General features: G+C 43.8%; 1 protein-coding gene across 1 annotated transcript in view; it reads right to left on the reverse strand.

The window, feature by feature from the left end:
• The window catches only part of LOC121811766 (E3 ubiquitin-protein ligase RNF43), a 113,520-nt gene continuing 96,530 nt past the window's right edge, over nt 1–16,990 (reverse strand). The window contains exons 3-9 of the mRNA XM_042223608.1: nt 5,841–5,915; nt 5,579–5,710; nt 5,323–5,424; nt 5,067–5,237; nt 4,870–4,972; nt 2,806–4,314; nt 1–2,684 (exon numbers count right to left, since the gene is read on the reverse strand). Coding sequence (XP_042079542.1) covers nt 2,659–2,684; nt 2,806–4,314; nt 4,870–4,972; nt 5,067–5,237; nt 5,323–5,424; nt 5,579–5,710; nt 5,841–5,915 — 2,118 coding nt within the window. The 3' untranslated portion in view covers nt 1–2,658. The remainder of the gene's footprint in view (nt 2,685–2,805; nt 4,315–4,869; nt 4,973–5,066; nt 5,238–5,322; nt 5,425–5,578; nt 5,711–5,840; nt 5,916–16,990) is intronic.

Consider the following 16,990-nt stretch of genomic DNA (forward strand, 5'->3'; position numbering starts at 1 on the left):
GACTTATTTCAAAATAATTTATTTGCATATAATTGGAATGAAGACAGGTTGATACATCTGTGATGGCACCGGTCAGTTTCCATATAGGAACATTCAGTCTATACAGAAACCACTTTCAAACCTGGGCAAAATGGATAAATATATTAGTAAATAAATATATTAGTGACATGTCACTATATTGAAATGTTCTATTATATATAAAATACAACACTATTTCATTTTTGTTTTTGTTGTTCGCTTTTTTATACACAAAGTATCCAAAATATACTGACATATCCCTTAAAGTTCTGGAGGGACTTTCTTTTTTTCCCACTCTATTAGAAAAGGCAGTTTCAGCTCATTATTCTTGCAAAACATAAAAAAAAACATACAAACACATAAATGACACAAAGAGAAAGATCTTGAACAGGATGAAATCACACTAGATATTGTGTGGCATCACTTAATGCAATTTTTTTCCCATGTGCTGATGGTTCCGGGCTTACTTTCCATTAATACTATATAAAGTTTTATGTTGTTTTTTTTTCTTTTTCTATAAAATTTACTTGAGCCAAAGTGCTGCTTATCATTCAGTCATTTCCATCTCAGTCTCTGGGACCATTTGGACAGAAAAAGGAAACCCTGATGCTTTAGCTAAAGGACACTGAGTTGACACATTCAAAGTGAGGTATTGGTACGAGGGACCGCAGGCCAAAAAAAAAAAGCTTCCAAAAATAATTTCCACTTCTATTCTAGCATGTCCTCTCTTGTCAGTGGGAGCACACAGTGGGATCCAAAAGATGGGTGGGAGCAGAAAAAAAAAAGAAAAGAAAGGCACAACATATTAAGAGTTAACTGTGTTCAAGAAGTTGCCTCTTTGGTTAGACAGGTAAGAGCTTAGTGTGTTCCTGTTTACATGAATAAGGCACCGGTAAGAGTTTAGTAAGTGCTACTGGTTACATGGCCAATGTCCATGCTTTCTCTGCTCAGTCTGCAGTGTGACTGCAGGTAAAATCCTTTCACATTTCCGCTGAGCCTTGAGAGGAATTCCACTCTAAAACACAATTCCTACTGCTCTGATCTCAGATTTTCTAGTCTGGTACAACAAGAAGAAGCCTGTGGTTAATTAGAAAAGAAGCAGGTCATTGTTATTGATAGCGTCAGGCCAACTGTTATCTATCAGAGTGGCTAGAATAGGCTTTACATAAAAGATGGATGTGTGGCCATTACAAAAAGGTTTAAGGCACTTCCACATGGGCTATGCCCATTTTTTAGATACAGCCTGTGGAGGATAGATGGGAAACCAAGGTAACAAAGGTTTAAAAGTTAATTCTATCAAGTGTTCAGCACAGCGTGGATGTCTTATGATTTGAGGTGGCACTTTCTTCATGATTGGCACAGATTGGCAACGCACATTTAAAATAACAAAAAAAATTTATTTTACCGCTTTGGGCATTTTATTTTGATTTTTCTCCAGTGTCTGATTGCTCCTGAGACATTCCTCGGGATCTACACATTGGGAAAGCAAAAGAAGGACACTGGTGCTCCTTAAAGTGATGTTCAGGACTGCTAGGTGTATCCAGCATGGCTTTACTCCAGTTACACTGATACCTAGTTATTAAGGCATATTTCTACAGCTTTAGGTGCTGGAAGACAAGTGGAGAGTATGAGCTCTGTGGAGGACGCTACAACATTGTGATGACCGTCCTTCTGCTGAGGCCTGTTCACTGTGCACAGATCAGGGGGTTTAACAGCACTGAGGTCAAACGTGATGTAACCACTGGCAAAAGAAATGACAATACCAAGACGATAGCTTGTAATGACGATAACATAATTCAGTCAAATCTATTCATTTTGACAGATGAAATAAAAAGAAGAAAAAATACAGCTGCCATATTTGTAATAGTGAAAACAAAAGGCCCATGCAAAGCTCAGCAACCTCAGTGAATGCTCATTTGCTTGAGGGGCTGAGCATCAACCTTTCCTCTCTGTTTGGACAGGTCAGACTGCAGAGAGATTTTGTTGAGTTTGTGGGAGCTACATGGTCGTGACATAAAAAGGAAAAATAAAATCACTACAGCAGTACCTTTAAGGACCTCGTGTTTGAGGCGTGTTAAGAAATCTGAGCTGAGGTAGGCTGGAGAGAAAAGCATCTCTCAAGCTGAGACTGGACTCAGCAAAGGAAGACGAAGAAGTGAAAATGAAGTACCTCTAAGATAAATCAAGTTATTATGTGAGAGAAGAGAGTTTGGGACACGCTGCAGAGACAGAGTCTCACTTCACGAGGGCTCAACACCTTCAGCAAGGACCATTCGATAGCTGTCACCAAGGAGCATGGGAACTTGTGATAGCATGGGCGTTCTTCCTACGAGGTGATAAGGAGTAAATGCACAGAAGAAGGGCGTTTCCTCTGTGCTATATGAACTTTTTTTCCTCATCTTCACATATTCCTTTTAGTATATTTTGCTATTAAATATCATAGAGGGTTGAGAATGACTCTAAAATTTCACTTAATTGCACTTTTAATAGTGACGATCGTTTGATTGTTTGAGCTTGGGGAATCATCTGTGTGAAGGCACTGCTGGTGGAAAGACATCTGTGGAAGACACGAGAGCCAATGAGAGGCTTGTCCAGTCTGGCTCCTGTGTAGCAGTGTGATAATGGGGATGCAATACGTTCTCACACTCCAGACTCCTCTTCTGATCCTGTGGACACACACAAAAAAGCTCTAGTTCATTCTATGATGATAAACACAGTAAACAAAGAGGCTTTAGTTTGAGACCACACAGCTAGCAATGGCATTTATGACAAAGAAGTGACACCCACCCTGATTGTGTTGTAATGATTGGCAGTATAAACAAATGTCTGTGTTGCACTCAGCAGCAGGCCCCTGATGGAACCTACAGGGTGGCCTGTCCATAGAGGTCCCAGGCACCAGGAGCTGAGGCTCTGAGTGGGCCTGCTGCACCCGTTTTTGCCACACAACATGGGCCCCAGCACAGCAAGGCCAGTCCTCCATCCCACCAGAGTCCAGAATGAGGGGCACAGGGAGCAAGGTGGGGTGCAGCTCAGGAGGAGAGCAGCAGAAGCCCGGGCCCTGACCATAGTGGATGTGGATGCTGCGGTCATCCTGCAGATCCATATTCTGATGGAAGCGAACAGAGGGTCCTTCAAGCACACATCCTCCCACTCTCCCGAGAGGAGCAGGAGGGTGTCCGTGTCCCTGGTGGCAGCAGTGGGGCTGGAGTTGTAAGGAGATTGGGGACATAAGCACAGGAGGTCCTGCGGCGCTGCCGGCGTCGTGGTCTGGACACTCAGGCCCTGGGCTAGGCCGATCAGTGGAGTTTGCTTTGGGGCAGTGGCAGGGGCTGTGCTTAGGAGGGGACACGGTTGAGTCTTTGTCCGGGACAGGAACAGCAGGTGCAGGTGCAGCTGTGGCAGTGGCGGCCACCTGCTCCTCATCTGAACCTCTGCTCGCACCCTGGCTGTGCTCCCCCTCCTCATAGTGGTGGTGTCTGTGACGGTGGTAGTGGATGTGGCTGAATACAGTCTGTGGCTGTTCTTCAGGGCAGCCTGCTTTGTTCACCACAGAATCCAGGGACCTGGGCCGGGCCTGGGCACCAGCCTCCAGGCTGTTCCTGCGGGGCGCATGTCCGGGACCTGGTCCACAATAAACAAACGGGTCATAGTCACTGCTCAGAGAGCTACGGAAGGTGGACCAGCTGCCATAAACTCCCTGCAGGGACACATCAGTACAGTTGAGAACTGAGTCACTGGATGAGCCGTGGCACGGCCCTGAGCTGGAGTCGCTCGCTGGTCCGTCAGCTAAGTATCCGCTGCGCTCCGTACGGTAGCTGCCACCCGAGCAGCTTCCCTCGTCCTGCCGGCTGTGGGCAGGTGCCCCACGGGTCTGTGGCGTGACCGTGTGGTGCAGTCTTGAGCTGGATGCGCTGCGCTGGCCTGGGCAGGATGAGCGGTAATTATAGCAGGACCGGCGGGGGGTGTAGTGGTGGGTGGAGGTCCTACAGTTACCTCCAATCCTGTGGGGCCTCCCGGGAACCTCTGTGGGAAGGTGGTACCCACAGGCTGAGCCCAACGGTCTGCTGGTGAGGAAACGTACAGTCTGAGTCTCCATGGGAGAGGAGCCACTATAGTGGCCCAGATTGGGATAAGGTCCAGAGGGTCCACGAGGATAGTGGGGCCTCATAGAGAAGGGGATAGCATGCTGGGGGTAGGGATGGTTGTGGGGACTGCTGTAAGGCTGAGGATGTAAGAAGCTCTGGCTTTGCTCTGTGTTCTGCTGGAGTCTGTTCCTCTGGGACTGCCGCTCCGGCCCTGTGAACCAAAGCAGAAGGTAAAATAAAGCAATTACTGTCAAATATAGCACTTATTAAGAAGAATGTTAAATTTATGATATGCAAAAAATATTTTAAAAAAAATAATCAGGCTTTAGATTTAAGATCTGGATCACAAAATTCCACCATCAGGCCAGGCTCTTTCTGTGTAGTTTGCATGTTCTCCCTGTGTTTGTGTGGGTTCTCTCCGGGTACGCTGGCTTCCTCCCACAGTCCAAAGACATGCAGTTAGTGGGGTTAGGTTAAGTGGTAACTCTAAATTGCCTATAGGTGTGAATGTGAGTGCAAATGGTTGTCTGTCTCTATGTGTTAGACTGGTGAACTGTCCGGGGTGTACCCTGCCTCTCGCCTTAAGAGAGCTGGGATAGGCTCCAGACCCCCGTGACCCTGACAAGAATAAGCGGAAGAGAATGGATGGATGGATGGATGCTTTAGAGTGGTCAGTTAAACTTTGTTTGTCTTGTAAAGTCAAAGAAAACCATCAGTTTCTGCAGCAGCTTCACCAAAAAACAACTAGAAATCTGCTTGTCCTCACCCATGATGTTGTGCATGCAGAGCGGGCAGGTGCGGTGCTGCAGCAGCCACGGGTCAACACAGTCTTTATGGAACTCATGAGCACAGGAAATGATCCTCAGAAGCTGGGACGAAAAGGAGGTGGTTCTTAGAATGTCCAACTGAAAAGCGATGCTTAAATCTACAGCTGCAATGTGCACCCTCACCCTCTCCTCTTACCTGCCCGTCCTGGAACTCTTCCAGGCAGATGGCACAGACGGGGCTCGAGTTGGAGCTGCTGGCCGAACCCCAGGCTGCACGGTGGCGCTGCGAGCCCGAGCAGCCCTGAGAGCTGTAGATTTTGATCTCCAGTTGACTAATAGCCCGCATGGTCTGCTGATGGACGGAGTCCTGCATGCACAAGAGGAGGAGCATTAGGTAAACCTTTGAATCCATTTTAGTGGGCTTTCCTACCAACACTGCTGCTGTCACTCACCAAAGTTCTGTTGGACTTGCACTTGTAGCGGAAAGCAAAGATCAGGATGATGGTGAGAATAGCCAGGACAATGGTGAGCAGGATGCCAACATCATAATGTGGCTGAAAAGGGAAAAGAAGATTGCACTATACACTCGCTAGGTTCATATTAAAAAAGACATAAATAGATAAAAAGTTGCCTCTTAACTAAGACAATTGAAATTTTTAGATTTACACAGCTTTGCAGAAAGCATCCGGCTTGTTCCAGCATGCTTACCCATTTTGGCTCCATCTTGATCTCAATGACAACTTTGGCTTCCTCGTTCTTGTTGACCAAATCCATCAGCTCCTTAGCATTATTATCCTCCACCAGCACAACTGGACGGGGAAGGGAGTCTACTTCTTGCAGCTGTGTGTGTGTTACAAAAATATGATAGTAAACAAAGCAGGAGGAGACAGAAACATCATACTGAATGTGAAACTTCAGCATGCTTTTTCCTTATTGGCAACTCTAGCTTTAGCAGGGTCTGAACACTCACCTCAGCAGCAGCACTGGCATCGTTTCTGATATCAAAGATCACCGCTTGGGCTCCTTTATCCAGTGCCATGCGAGCCTGAAGGGGACAGAACAGGGAGACAGCAGTGTGTCAGTGTGAGTTCTTCAGAGGCCATATATACAGCGGACTGTCAGTGTCTTAAACCATCACTGGGTGGCAGTCATGTCATGAGACTCAGGCCTCATGGACAAAGTGAGCTCTAGCTGACTCCAGAAGCCAAACACAGACTACAAGTGTGTTAATGGTGAACATGAAGGCATTATTTTGTCTGACTGCCAGCTAAAGTGTAGCTATAGTGCAATCTGTCTGTGCCATGATTATTAGAAATTGTATTAGAAAGTACTACAAAGCAGGTTTGGAGTACTTTGGCAGGTGTATATATTGCTGATTGTCTACAGATTGATTACCCAAAAAACAAAGAAACAAACAAACCAAAAACACTTGTTCTATGCCCTAGAACAAGTGTTGTCGAATCTGTGGTGGCTCGCTGTTAACTTAGTCATTTAATATTGCACACTGACACACAAAACATTAACAAAAGAAATTCAAGTGGAAAAACACGACTCACTTGATTTATTAATTAAGTTAATGAAGAGCTTCTTAAATAAACTAACAGCCCTGATCTCTTCTCAACACTTCAAAAGAAGAGAGCGTCAGCACATGACATTTAGTATGTATAAACAAAATGTAAGACGCTTATCACACCTCCACCTATTTCCTCATAGCAGCAGGTGCACCAAAGGTGTGCAGGTAGGAGTGTGCACAATAGGAGTGTACAGAAAAAAAGCATTAATGTAGAATTATATTTGAGAAATAGGTCAAGTAGCTTGTAGCTCTGGTGCTACAATTTTTGAACAGTAATTTTAGTACATGCATCAGCCTTAAATGTAGTGTGGTCACACAGAAGGAGGGGAAAAAAGAAAGAAAGAAAAAAAAGCTGGACTCTTGACATGTGGGAATTTGCTTCACCTGGGCTTCAAACGTTCCCTACACCGCTATGAGCGTTTATATCCTCTAATCGTGGTGATAAATGCAGGGACGACTACTCTTGTGGTCCAACACACACACACACACAACACACAACACACAACACCAACACACAAACACACTAACACACTACACAACACAGAGACACACACACACACACACGCACACACACTTCAGACTAACTATGGCCAGTTAGGGAATATATCATAATATGCTCTACAAATGACTGCTGCTGTGGTCTTATTATATCTCAGTATTAGTAGTGGTGTTACCACAGTGTGGTCGCGAAACCACAAGCTGCTGCTGAGCTACAGATCCGGAAGCGGGCCGAGAGGGATCTCGTTACATGATTAATATGAGATATATTTAAACTTTATTGGCGCAGTGAAATGAAAACACTTGTCTGCTTCTAATGAGACAGTTGAGAGGACTAGCAATGCAAGTGTTTCAACATCTCCACGTTCGTTATGATCGGAACTGAAACAGACATGGCTGCAGTTAGGTAAACACCCATCCTCAAGAAGTGCAACTTGGCACATGTGATTACACACCATTTGGCATGTGAGCCGTAACAATTGCAGCAACGACTGTGGTTTGCAGAGTTAAACAGCAGGGATGTCACCGGGGAAAAAACTAACAAACAACAGACCGCACAATAGTCTGCTTCCACTTCTAACGATGACGGATTGTTGGAGAAGGGTGTGAGTGAAGCTTTTGGTGCGTCTTATTGAGAGTAATTACTTCAGATGAGACGCCGCTGAGGAGTGGCAGCAGGTAATGTGGGCCTTCCTGTCACAAACACAAACACACCCGAGGGCGAGTAGCCAGAGAGAGGCACTGTGAGGTCATGAAGGTAAGCTTTCAACCCTAGCGACCTAGAACTAAAGAGGCAAATGTAATCTGGTTACTGAGCTCGTTCTGCAGGCTCTTTATTCACAGCACATATCTCCACAGCATGAAAAGCACAGGTTTATAACTTGAACGCTTATGTGATGTTTTTATATGTAAACCTTAATGAAGTGAAGCAGCACTGTAAAAGGAGAGTGGATCAAAATTTCTCCACGAGGATGTGAGAGACTGATTAAATCATACAGAAAATCATTTCAAATAACTTCAAGCTGCTACAGGAGGCTCCATAAGCTTTACGCTAGTTTTCTACACAATGCTTCTGCATTTTTGCTGGGGGTTTTGTTAAAATAGTGGAATCCACTGGGATTAGATCTAAATAATTTTAGAAACTGGTGAGGACCAGATGATTTTTACTATGTCTGTAGTATTGATTAGTGGTCTGTAGTGTCAGTGATTTAACAGTCTAATTTAAAGAGTAAAGCTTCAGATTACACTGTGCCGCTTGCAACACAAGCATTCCAAATGCACAGCATAATTGTTTTTGTGCTCACATTATGTATAGAATAAAAAATGTACTTTAAATTCCTTCCAAATATTGGTATCCAGTACTTTATACCACAATCCCTTTAATAAGGGATTAAACAATATATGTGGCAGCTCCCCACAAAACTGAACTGGAGAAGCTGACAAGAAAAAGAAAGTGTATGTAATCAGGCACCAATACCTTGGTCTACCATTCATGTCGATATTGGCCTTGCTGGCATCAGCAAATAAGGTGACATTTACAGATGTCAGATTGATCTGTTTCATCACATCAGTTTGTCCTAAAAATAATTTTTTAACACTTCTAATAATATTAGGCCAGACTTTCCCAACAATGTATCCCTACTCCTAATAAATTGTAGTCTGGTTTTCCGACACTGTCTGAAAACACAATATACATAGCTGCAAATAAATACATGCTTTAATGCTGCAATCATACAACATGAGGTGGGCTTCAAGTTGCAGAAGAGAGGAGCTAACAGGAAAAAGTGACTCACACAAACAAACCAATCCAAAATCTGCGCATGTCCCGCTTTACTATGAGCGGCACGTATCTAACCTCCATATTAACTGCAGCTCATTGTGTGTAAACATCAGCTGGAGCCAGTCATCTTCTCTCTCCAGCAGTGGGTGGCCTGCTGTTTTTGTTTACATCCCAGACGAAGTGCACTGTCTGCAAGCCAGGCCTGGCATCACAGTGTGTTTTCAACGGAGCAGACACAAACTATGCTCTTCTGATGTCCTCAGCTCCGCGCTGAGGATTTTTCTGTCGCCTGACACGATCTCTTTGCTTGTAAACGTCTCAGTGTTTGTGCTGGGTGTAATGCGAGGCCCATCCAGCAGCCAAACTCCATTCATCTGCAGCCATGTGTCAGTGTAATGGAGAGAAAATGAAGAGGGGAATGTTGAGACACACAGATTCAGTCTCGTCTGTAAAGGAACATCTGCTGTATTAGTCGAATGTCTTTGATTAAACTCAGAGTTTTGAACTCTATAACATTTGACTTTTGGATTCAGAGTTTTTTTTAAAAAGTTATTCAGGTTTTATAAACCTGCTGATGTTGAACTTTATTCGCCGTTTAAATCCAACTTTATGACTTGTCCATAGGTCTAACATCCCAGCATGGCTTTCCACAGCGTCCAGCACATGAGTAAATTACACCCCGCAATAAGGAGTGAAAGTGAAAGGGCTAAAAGAAGAAAGAAAAAACCCCCCCGAGATAAACCAGGAAGGAGGCGAGCTGTGGTGCTGCTGCATTAAAGTGTCTAATGACAGAGTACAGCGCTCTGGGCCTACAGGTCTGAGGCCGACTCTCTGCTCTGTCATTTCTCCTGAGCGGCCCGGCACGCTGGAACCATTACTGAGGCACCAGGACACGCCGCACGGCTAAATGAGGAGCAGACGGAGGCGGGGGCTGGTGATGATAGAAGGGGCGAAACTGCATGAAAAACAGGTGCAGTCTGCGGTGGGATTATTATAGGTGCAGTGTTCAAATCGACATCTGATTTGGGATAGTCTTCAAAACCTTTAATAGGCCTAAAGAGTTTTGTTATTTTATGTCACATGGATGGTGTGACAGTGGATTTTCCTACCAAGCATGGCATAATGTGCAAAATAATGAGGCCATTTTTTGTGTGTGTTCCTGGCTCTGTGTGATGTCATTGAGAGCTGACTATTTGCAGGTACAAAGCTAGAAGCCAAGAATAAAAATATGGAGCTGGAAAAGACCACAACAGTAAAGTGTAAAATACCTGTAAAGTACCTGAGGAGAATTCTAAATTGTAAAAAATAGGCTGTATTTTTCCCTCCTGTGCTAATAACAAAGCTCTGTAGGCAGCCACGTGGCAGGCAGGCAGATGATTCTTTAACTTATTTAGCAGCTGAAATACTTTCCCCATGTTTGGACCCATTTAAATCTACATTGGCTACATTGGCTTGGCTCAGTCGATAAAACAGAGGCCTGTTCTGAATAACAGCACTGTAGAAAAGCACGCTTTACCTGTGACCGAATTACGAGCACAAAATGAAATATCGGATCAACTTTCATTTCGGATATAAGCACTGAGTTCAGTTTACATAGTGCACGTTAAAAAGACGACACGGACTACGTGACTGTGGGCATGTGGACGATCTCAGTATCTGTGTTTTCATCATTTTAACCTGATAAAAATCCAACTGGGGTTGGTACTTCAATCAAACTGTGTGGCAAAAACATCTATGAATGAAGATTCTAGCAAAAAATAAGAACAATGTGGGCGCTCGCTCCGCTTGTTTCAAGTCCATTTATCCAAACTCCCAGTGTCCACACCGCATTCTTAAGCGACTGCATTGCTGTGACTTCTTTTGTGTAAACTACATCAAATTGAAGCAGAACTACACAGCCTTTGCTATAAACACTGTTTAGCTATAACTCTGGAGCTGTGTATTTAAGTCTAATTGTGTGTGAATAACATGTCTGTGTGTGAGTGAGCTGATTGCTGGGTGCTCGCTACTGACTGAACCAGCAGTGGAGTCAGTCAGAGGAGGGAAGGGTGTGGCTCTGCTGGGTATCCATTACTCACACCGGCACTTTGATGTGGGGTGGGGGGGCTACTGTATGGAGGGAAGGGGGGAGGGGGGCATGCATGTCAGGGCAGGTGAGTGGATTCTGTGTTCTCAAGAAAAGTATTAAGCCTGAGGGGGTGGGCCTGAATCACACACACTCCTCCTCCTACCTCTCATTCATCGTGCCACACACACACACACACACAGACATTAAATCCAGAACCAGGGCTTGGCCACCTTTCTCATGCGGAGGAGAGAGGCTGGAAAAAGTTATGAACCTGATCTGCCTGTTTTGAGGTGGGAGCAGTCATTTTGGGAGCTCTCAGCATTGAGGGTCGGGCTGGGCCTCCCTCTCTTGTTAGCAGTCGCCCGAGCTGCAACTACTCCACACATTTGAAATGCAAAGCACAAGGTGACAGAGGAGGACAAGTGTCATCTGATACGCTATCGCTTGTTAAACACATCGTGCAGACATCAAAGGAAATAAGCAGCCCAAAGCCCGTGGTGGGGGCGGGGGCAAGCGAGAGTAATGCAGCGATGATGGAGCCGCGAGGCCTGACTCCACTATGTGCCCTCACTGATTGCTCCTTAAAGTCAACAAGTCTAGTTGGGGGTTAACAGTGTGCTAGAGTATCAAGAAGTAGAAAAGCCAGCCAGTATAAGCTGTGCTGCTCCAGAAGAATAGTTCTAGGCTGATACTCACATATCCGTACTCTAAATATAGAAGCAGAGCCAGGAGAGAGCAAGCATGGAAGATGAAAGCAGGGAGAAAGCAACAAGCATTTGTAATTAACACAGTCACATCAGTTATTCAGTTCCAGTGTTAAATGAAAAATATTTACCATGACAGAAACTTTGTTGTATAAGTTGCTAACTACCTCCTGGTTCAACCATCAGATTTGAAGAAGAGAAATAAACATTTCTGATCTTCTAATTTGATCTGACTGAAGCAAGCGTAATCCCAGCACCTGACTAACCACTGGTAGGATCCCCAGCTTTTCAGGGTAAAACACACAGTTCATAATGTATATACATATACACATTTGAAATATGCAGTAAAAAAAAGAAAGAAGTAATAAAAAACAAATCACACGTAACCTACATGGATTTCTACACTACCACTAGGGGACAGCAAAGATGAAATTTTGCTACATTACATGATAAGGGTGATTGCAAGGCTGCAGCTCATTCTATTAGATATTTTCTGTTCTTATTGGATTTATTATGATCCAGCATCACAGCAAAAAAACCAACCCAACTTTTTCTTATTGATTTGATGGGCAGCAATTAGCGACTTTTCCCCCATTTGTGCTCCCATATTTTTTTTAAGGATCACATATTTTTCAAAATCTTGGTTTCACTGTGTAACAGCTGCCAAACTGCACATGCGGTAAATCTGCAAGCATGCAAAATATGCACATCAAGTTTTCTGCACACGCTGCTTTGCAACACTTTGTAAAATGAGCTAATGAAGTTGGACAGCACTGAACACTGGTTTGATTTTGATGCATAACATCAGCTGATGAACAGGAAAAATTAAAAAATCTTAAATTATCAGCTGAGTAACATTTTTTTTACATGCTTATATCCATACAAAACTGCATTCATAAATGTGGCCTCTGATTCATCTTAAAACATATGTCTGATCTCTGGTAATAGGCTGTGCTACTATATTTGACAGGTCACTATAATTAACTAAGGCAGCGCAAGCATATGAAAAATTAATTACAGCTGTAACTATCATGATATACAGCAGCACTTGACTGTAATAAGTATAATTAACTAAACCAGATCGGTTAGCTGACGGAGGTGGAGAGATGTAAAGAGGAAGAGCGGACTCTTCTGATCTAGACCGGGGAACATACCAAACCCCACCTCTGATGCTTTCCTCTCGCTCTTCTCCAAACATCTAGGGGGGCCTTTTGTAAACCTCAACTGCGAAACCTGCCACATGAGAAGCCCTCTGATGCCACAGAAGAGCTGCTATCTCCTTACTGTTTGCATTGCACTTAATCAGAGATTCGTCTAGCTGTAATCCCCCTTTCAGTGGAAAAAAAGACACTCTTTTTGCAGGCTCAATAGCGGTATGTTTATAAATTCCTTCCTATAGTACTGATGAGTGCAGAGGAGGTTGAAAAAAAGTCCTAGGTCTTTTTTTTAAAAAAAAACTTTGGTGACTAGCTCTTACTGATGGCGGCAACACAGAGACTCGGGGGAAGCCAATTAGAGGGCCTTTCCCGGCCTTTTAAGAGGCAGATAATGTTCTTGTTTTCATAAAGCATCCTGTTATTTAATCAGGCCTGTAAGTGAGAGCCTGACACCCCTCCTACAGTGCAGAGCTGCCTCCCTCCCATCATTCCTGCCCTGAGCCCTCCATCTCATTCATCAGCTCTTGTAAGCCTCCAGGAATTCATTCTTGGAACAGGCTGTGCAGTAAGCCGTGTCTTTCTGCAGAGCAAACACACACACACACACACACACAAGCAGCACAGTGACAACTGAACACACACACTGCTTGTAAATGACGTTAACATAGGTACAAATAAAAGCTGAAAAAAAGCACCTTTTTTTATTTTACTACGACAATACATGAATATCATATGACATTCTGTAGTGGTCAACTACTGTAAATCAATGCAAATCACATTTTAGTTATGATCCTCTGTGTTTGTTCACAAAAATGAGCTGTGCCTCCATTTCATTCTGATCAGCTACTCTGTTCACCTAGCCTCTGGAGGAAGAGTGGTAAAAAAAAAAGAAGAAGAAAAAAAAAGACCTACTGAAAAGCAGATGTCACTTTTTAGTGTGTTACATGCGAATCCTCCTTTGCTCTCCACATGGACTACTTGCCTACATGCAACCAAAGGGACACCGGAAAGCTTGTCCCCTGCCTACAGATTCTATGTGTTGATATCCAGACGTGTGACTGAAGTACAAAGACAAACATGGAAATCGTTTCGTTTTCAGGGATGACTTAAACCCAAACGAACAAAGTCAATTCCTCTAACATGTCATCAGCAATATGTGCTAAAGACTATACCCCCCCCCCCCCCAATCAAAAACACTCAATGTCAATATTATATTGTTGTCTTTATCATTCCTATAATACATAACATATGATACATGCATATATTCAGCCGACCCTCATTTCTTTATGTTTTGCTTCTAAGCAGCCCAACCTTTTACAGCGCTCATTTTTGTTTGTTTGTTAAGCCACTTAAAACTGACTTATGAATCATTCAAATATAAAAAGGCTCCTAACTCAAGGGATGAACCAGTGTTATATATACACATAAAACATGACTTAACAGTGAACCAATTTTAAATGGTATCTTTTGCCAATTTATTACCAGCAGTCTGTTGGGAAAAAAATCATTGTTTGTTCACACTTCTTTAGTTGAATTCAGGAAAAATGTCAAAGAACACAGTTTGACAGACATAAAATTGTGTTTTTGCACCAACAAGGTGATTCCAAAGGAGCTATTAGCCAAAAACCTGGATCTCAGCTGGTGTGCAGTGAGTCCTCATTATTTTTGCAAAAATAAAATAAAACTATCTACAGCAAATGAGCAGTATCTGAAAGTCATATCCTGAAAAACACAGGAAAGAAATCCAGCAAAGACCCGACAAAGGACCTAGGAGATGCATCAGGACTGTCAGTTGATCCTTCTACTGTTCAATGAAGCCTCATTCGAAATCTTCTCATTGGCAGGGTGACTGTCAATAAGCCATTTATAAGGGAAACGTTGAGAAAAGATTGAGGAATGCCAAATGCCATAAGAACTGGACAGAAAATCAGTGGCAACAGGTCTGATGGAGTGATGAATCCAAGTTGGTTGAAATTAAGAATATGTACAGATTAGGCCAGGAGAAAGGTACAACAGTGAGTTTCTACAGGTATTTGTAGGGGCCTCCCCCTACATCTGTCATAATTTGTGCTCCATTTCGGCCAGTGTTGTGAAATGCAGGTGAGATCAAAATGAAAGCAGATATGCAGGTTTTGCATTCTGCTGGTTCCCTTGAAGACTACTACAAGAAAGCTTGCCATTTCTTTAAATTATCCAAGCAGAGTTAAAGATTGTTTTTTGGGGGGTTTTTTGGGGTGGGGTGGGGGGTGGGGGGTTGTTGCACAGATGGGACATCACCACTGGTCAGTTGGATTTTGAGGGCCACAAAGGTCATGTTGGTTATCATCCCCTTGCAGGACTGCAAGCAGAAGGCCCAAGTTAACGTCACACAAGCCAGAAAATTAAGGCTGCGAAGAAAAGGGACTTTTCCAGCAAACAAAAAGAAAACTGGCACTTAGATACCCACCAAACAGGTTTTAGCTTCTCTTCAAAATAAGTCACGAGGACTGTGATAAAACTATATTTAAACATTTTTTTAAGTTGGTCCTCCATGAAAAAACACTAAACGCTTACTGTATCAATAACAGCATGAACTTTTCATGTTTACTCACACCACAAACAAATGCATTTTGGTAAGGTTAGACAGCTCACATATAAAATGCCTGCGTGACTCAACTAGTACACTAGACCAGCGGTCCCCAACCTTTTTTGCGCCACGGACCGGTTTATGCCCGACAATATTTTCACGGACCGGCCTTTAAGGTGTCGCGGATAAATACAACAAAATAAAACTAGTACAGGAAAAAAAAGAAGATTTATTCATAACACACGTGAAAAGACCCAGGAAAACCGAGTAAACGATAAAAACGATAACAAAATAATGCTGAAAACCGATAAAAACCTTGAAAACCACACATTTCACACCTGAGCCTCAACTCTCGCGGCCCGGTACCAAACGACTCATGGACCGGTACCGGTCCGAGGCCCGGGGGTTGGGGACCGCTGCACTAGACAACTAGACACTCACTTTAAACCTGTGGGTTGAATTTTTTTTTTCCTGAATTTCTAGTCATCACTAGAGCAATGACACCTCGTTTGAGCCTATCCAACCTGAGCCAGAGTTGAACTGGTTCACACTGCAGCAGAGAAAGAACTTGCTCTATCTCTCTGCCTGAAGTGTCAGATTCACAAGACCTGTTTGCCACTGTGGTCTAAACTCTGGGAGATGCTCAGCGCTCGCCTGCCTGGGGAAGTAGTTATTGGTAACAAAAACCTGTCTACTTTCCACTTCACTTTCAGAAGCAGGCTGCCCTTGCCCAAGCCTGCAGTGGGCCAGAAAAAAAAATAAGGGGAACGAAAAAAAAAAAGACAAGGATGAAGAGAGAAAAAGGTATGGAAGGCAGAGAGAGAGAGAACGAGAGAGAGTGAGCAGGGTGAAGGGACACGGAGACATTTCTGTTTTATGGGAATGTTTCACTTAATCTCATAAAGGCAGCGTAAAAACCTCCATCTGTTTGCTAAGCAGTTCAAAAGAGACTCCACATGCCTCCGCTTGCTGCTATATAAAAACAACATTCTAATGCAGATCTTAAAGAGGGCCAACGGCTCAGCCTGCACAATGAGAGCTGGGATGTGCCAGACACGCCGATGGAGGATGGGATGGTGGAAAGAGAATTAGGTAGGTAAACAGGAGGGAATGTGAGCAGCACAGAGGGACCGCACAAGAAAAAAAAAAAGATTTGAAAGAGGAAAATCAAAAGCAACAAATTTTTCTGCTAGCAGCCCTGCTTCTGACGCGGCAGACATGACCTTGAAGCAGGCGCAGTCAGGGTCATCGAGGGTCGCCCTCTGGGCCTCGCCTGCCACTCCCCTAAACCAACCCATTCACCTCCTCTGCTCCCTTCTCTTTTCCCTCTTCATGTTTCACTCTGAGACTTACCATTCGCCTTTGTCATTAATAGAGGAATGCCCTGGCAAGAATGACATCTTGTGGTTTATTGGGGCTCCTTAGCAGGGATTCAAGGACAGCACCTTTATATTCGCGGTCTTTGAAGATAAAAGCGGGCTTTCCCCTTCACAATAAAACCTTCTGCAGCAGACACAAGAATCATCAATCTCCAAATAAATATAAACCACAATATACGATAATAAACGACTTCTTTGATCCATTCAAACAAGACGAACCAAAATGCAGCGTCTCTGTAGTCAGGTTTTCCTGCACATTGGTGCCTCTGCACACCTCCAGGCCTCCTCTCCCCATAGCGGGGGCAAGACCAGGCCCGAACGCATCTGCTAAGCTATTTTGACGAGCCACCCTTCTAAAAAACTCCAGGGTTCAAAACTGCTGGAAGATCAAAGGA

Source organism: Haplochromis burtoni, unplaced genomic scaffold (assembly GCF_018398535.1).
Source record: "Haplochromis burtoni strain Fernald_Lab_line unplaced genomic scaffold, NCSU_Asbu1 Contig_115, whole genome shotgun sequence".
Classification (NCBI taxonomy): Eukaryota; Metazoa; Chordata; class Actinopteri; order Cichliformes; family Cichlidae; genus Haplochromis; species Haplochromis burtoni.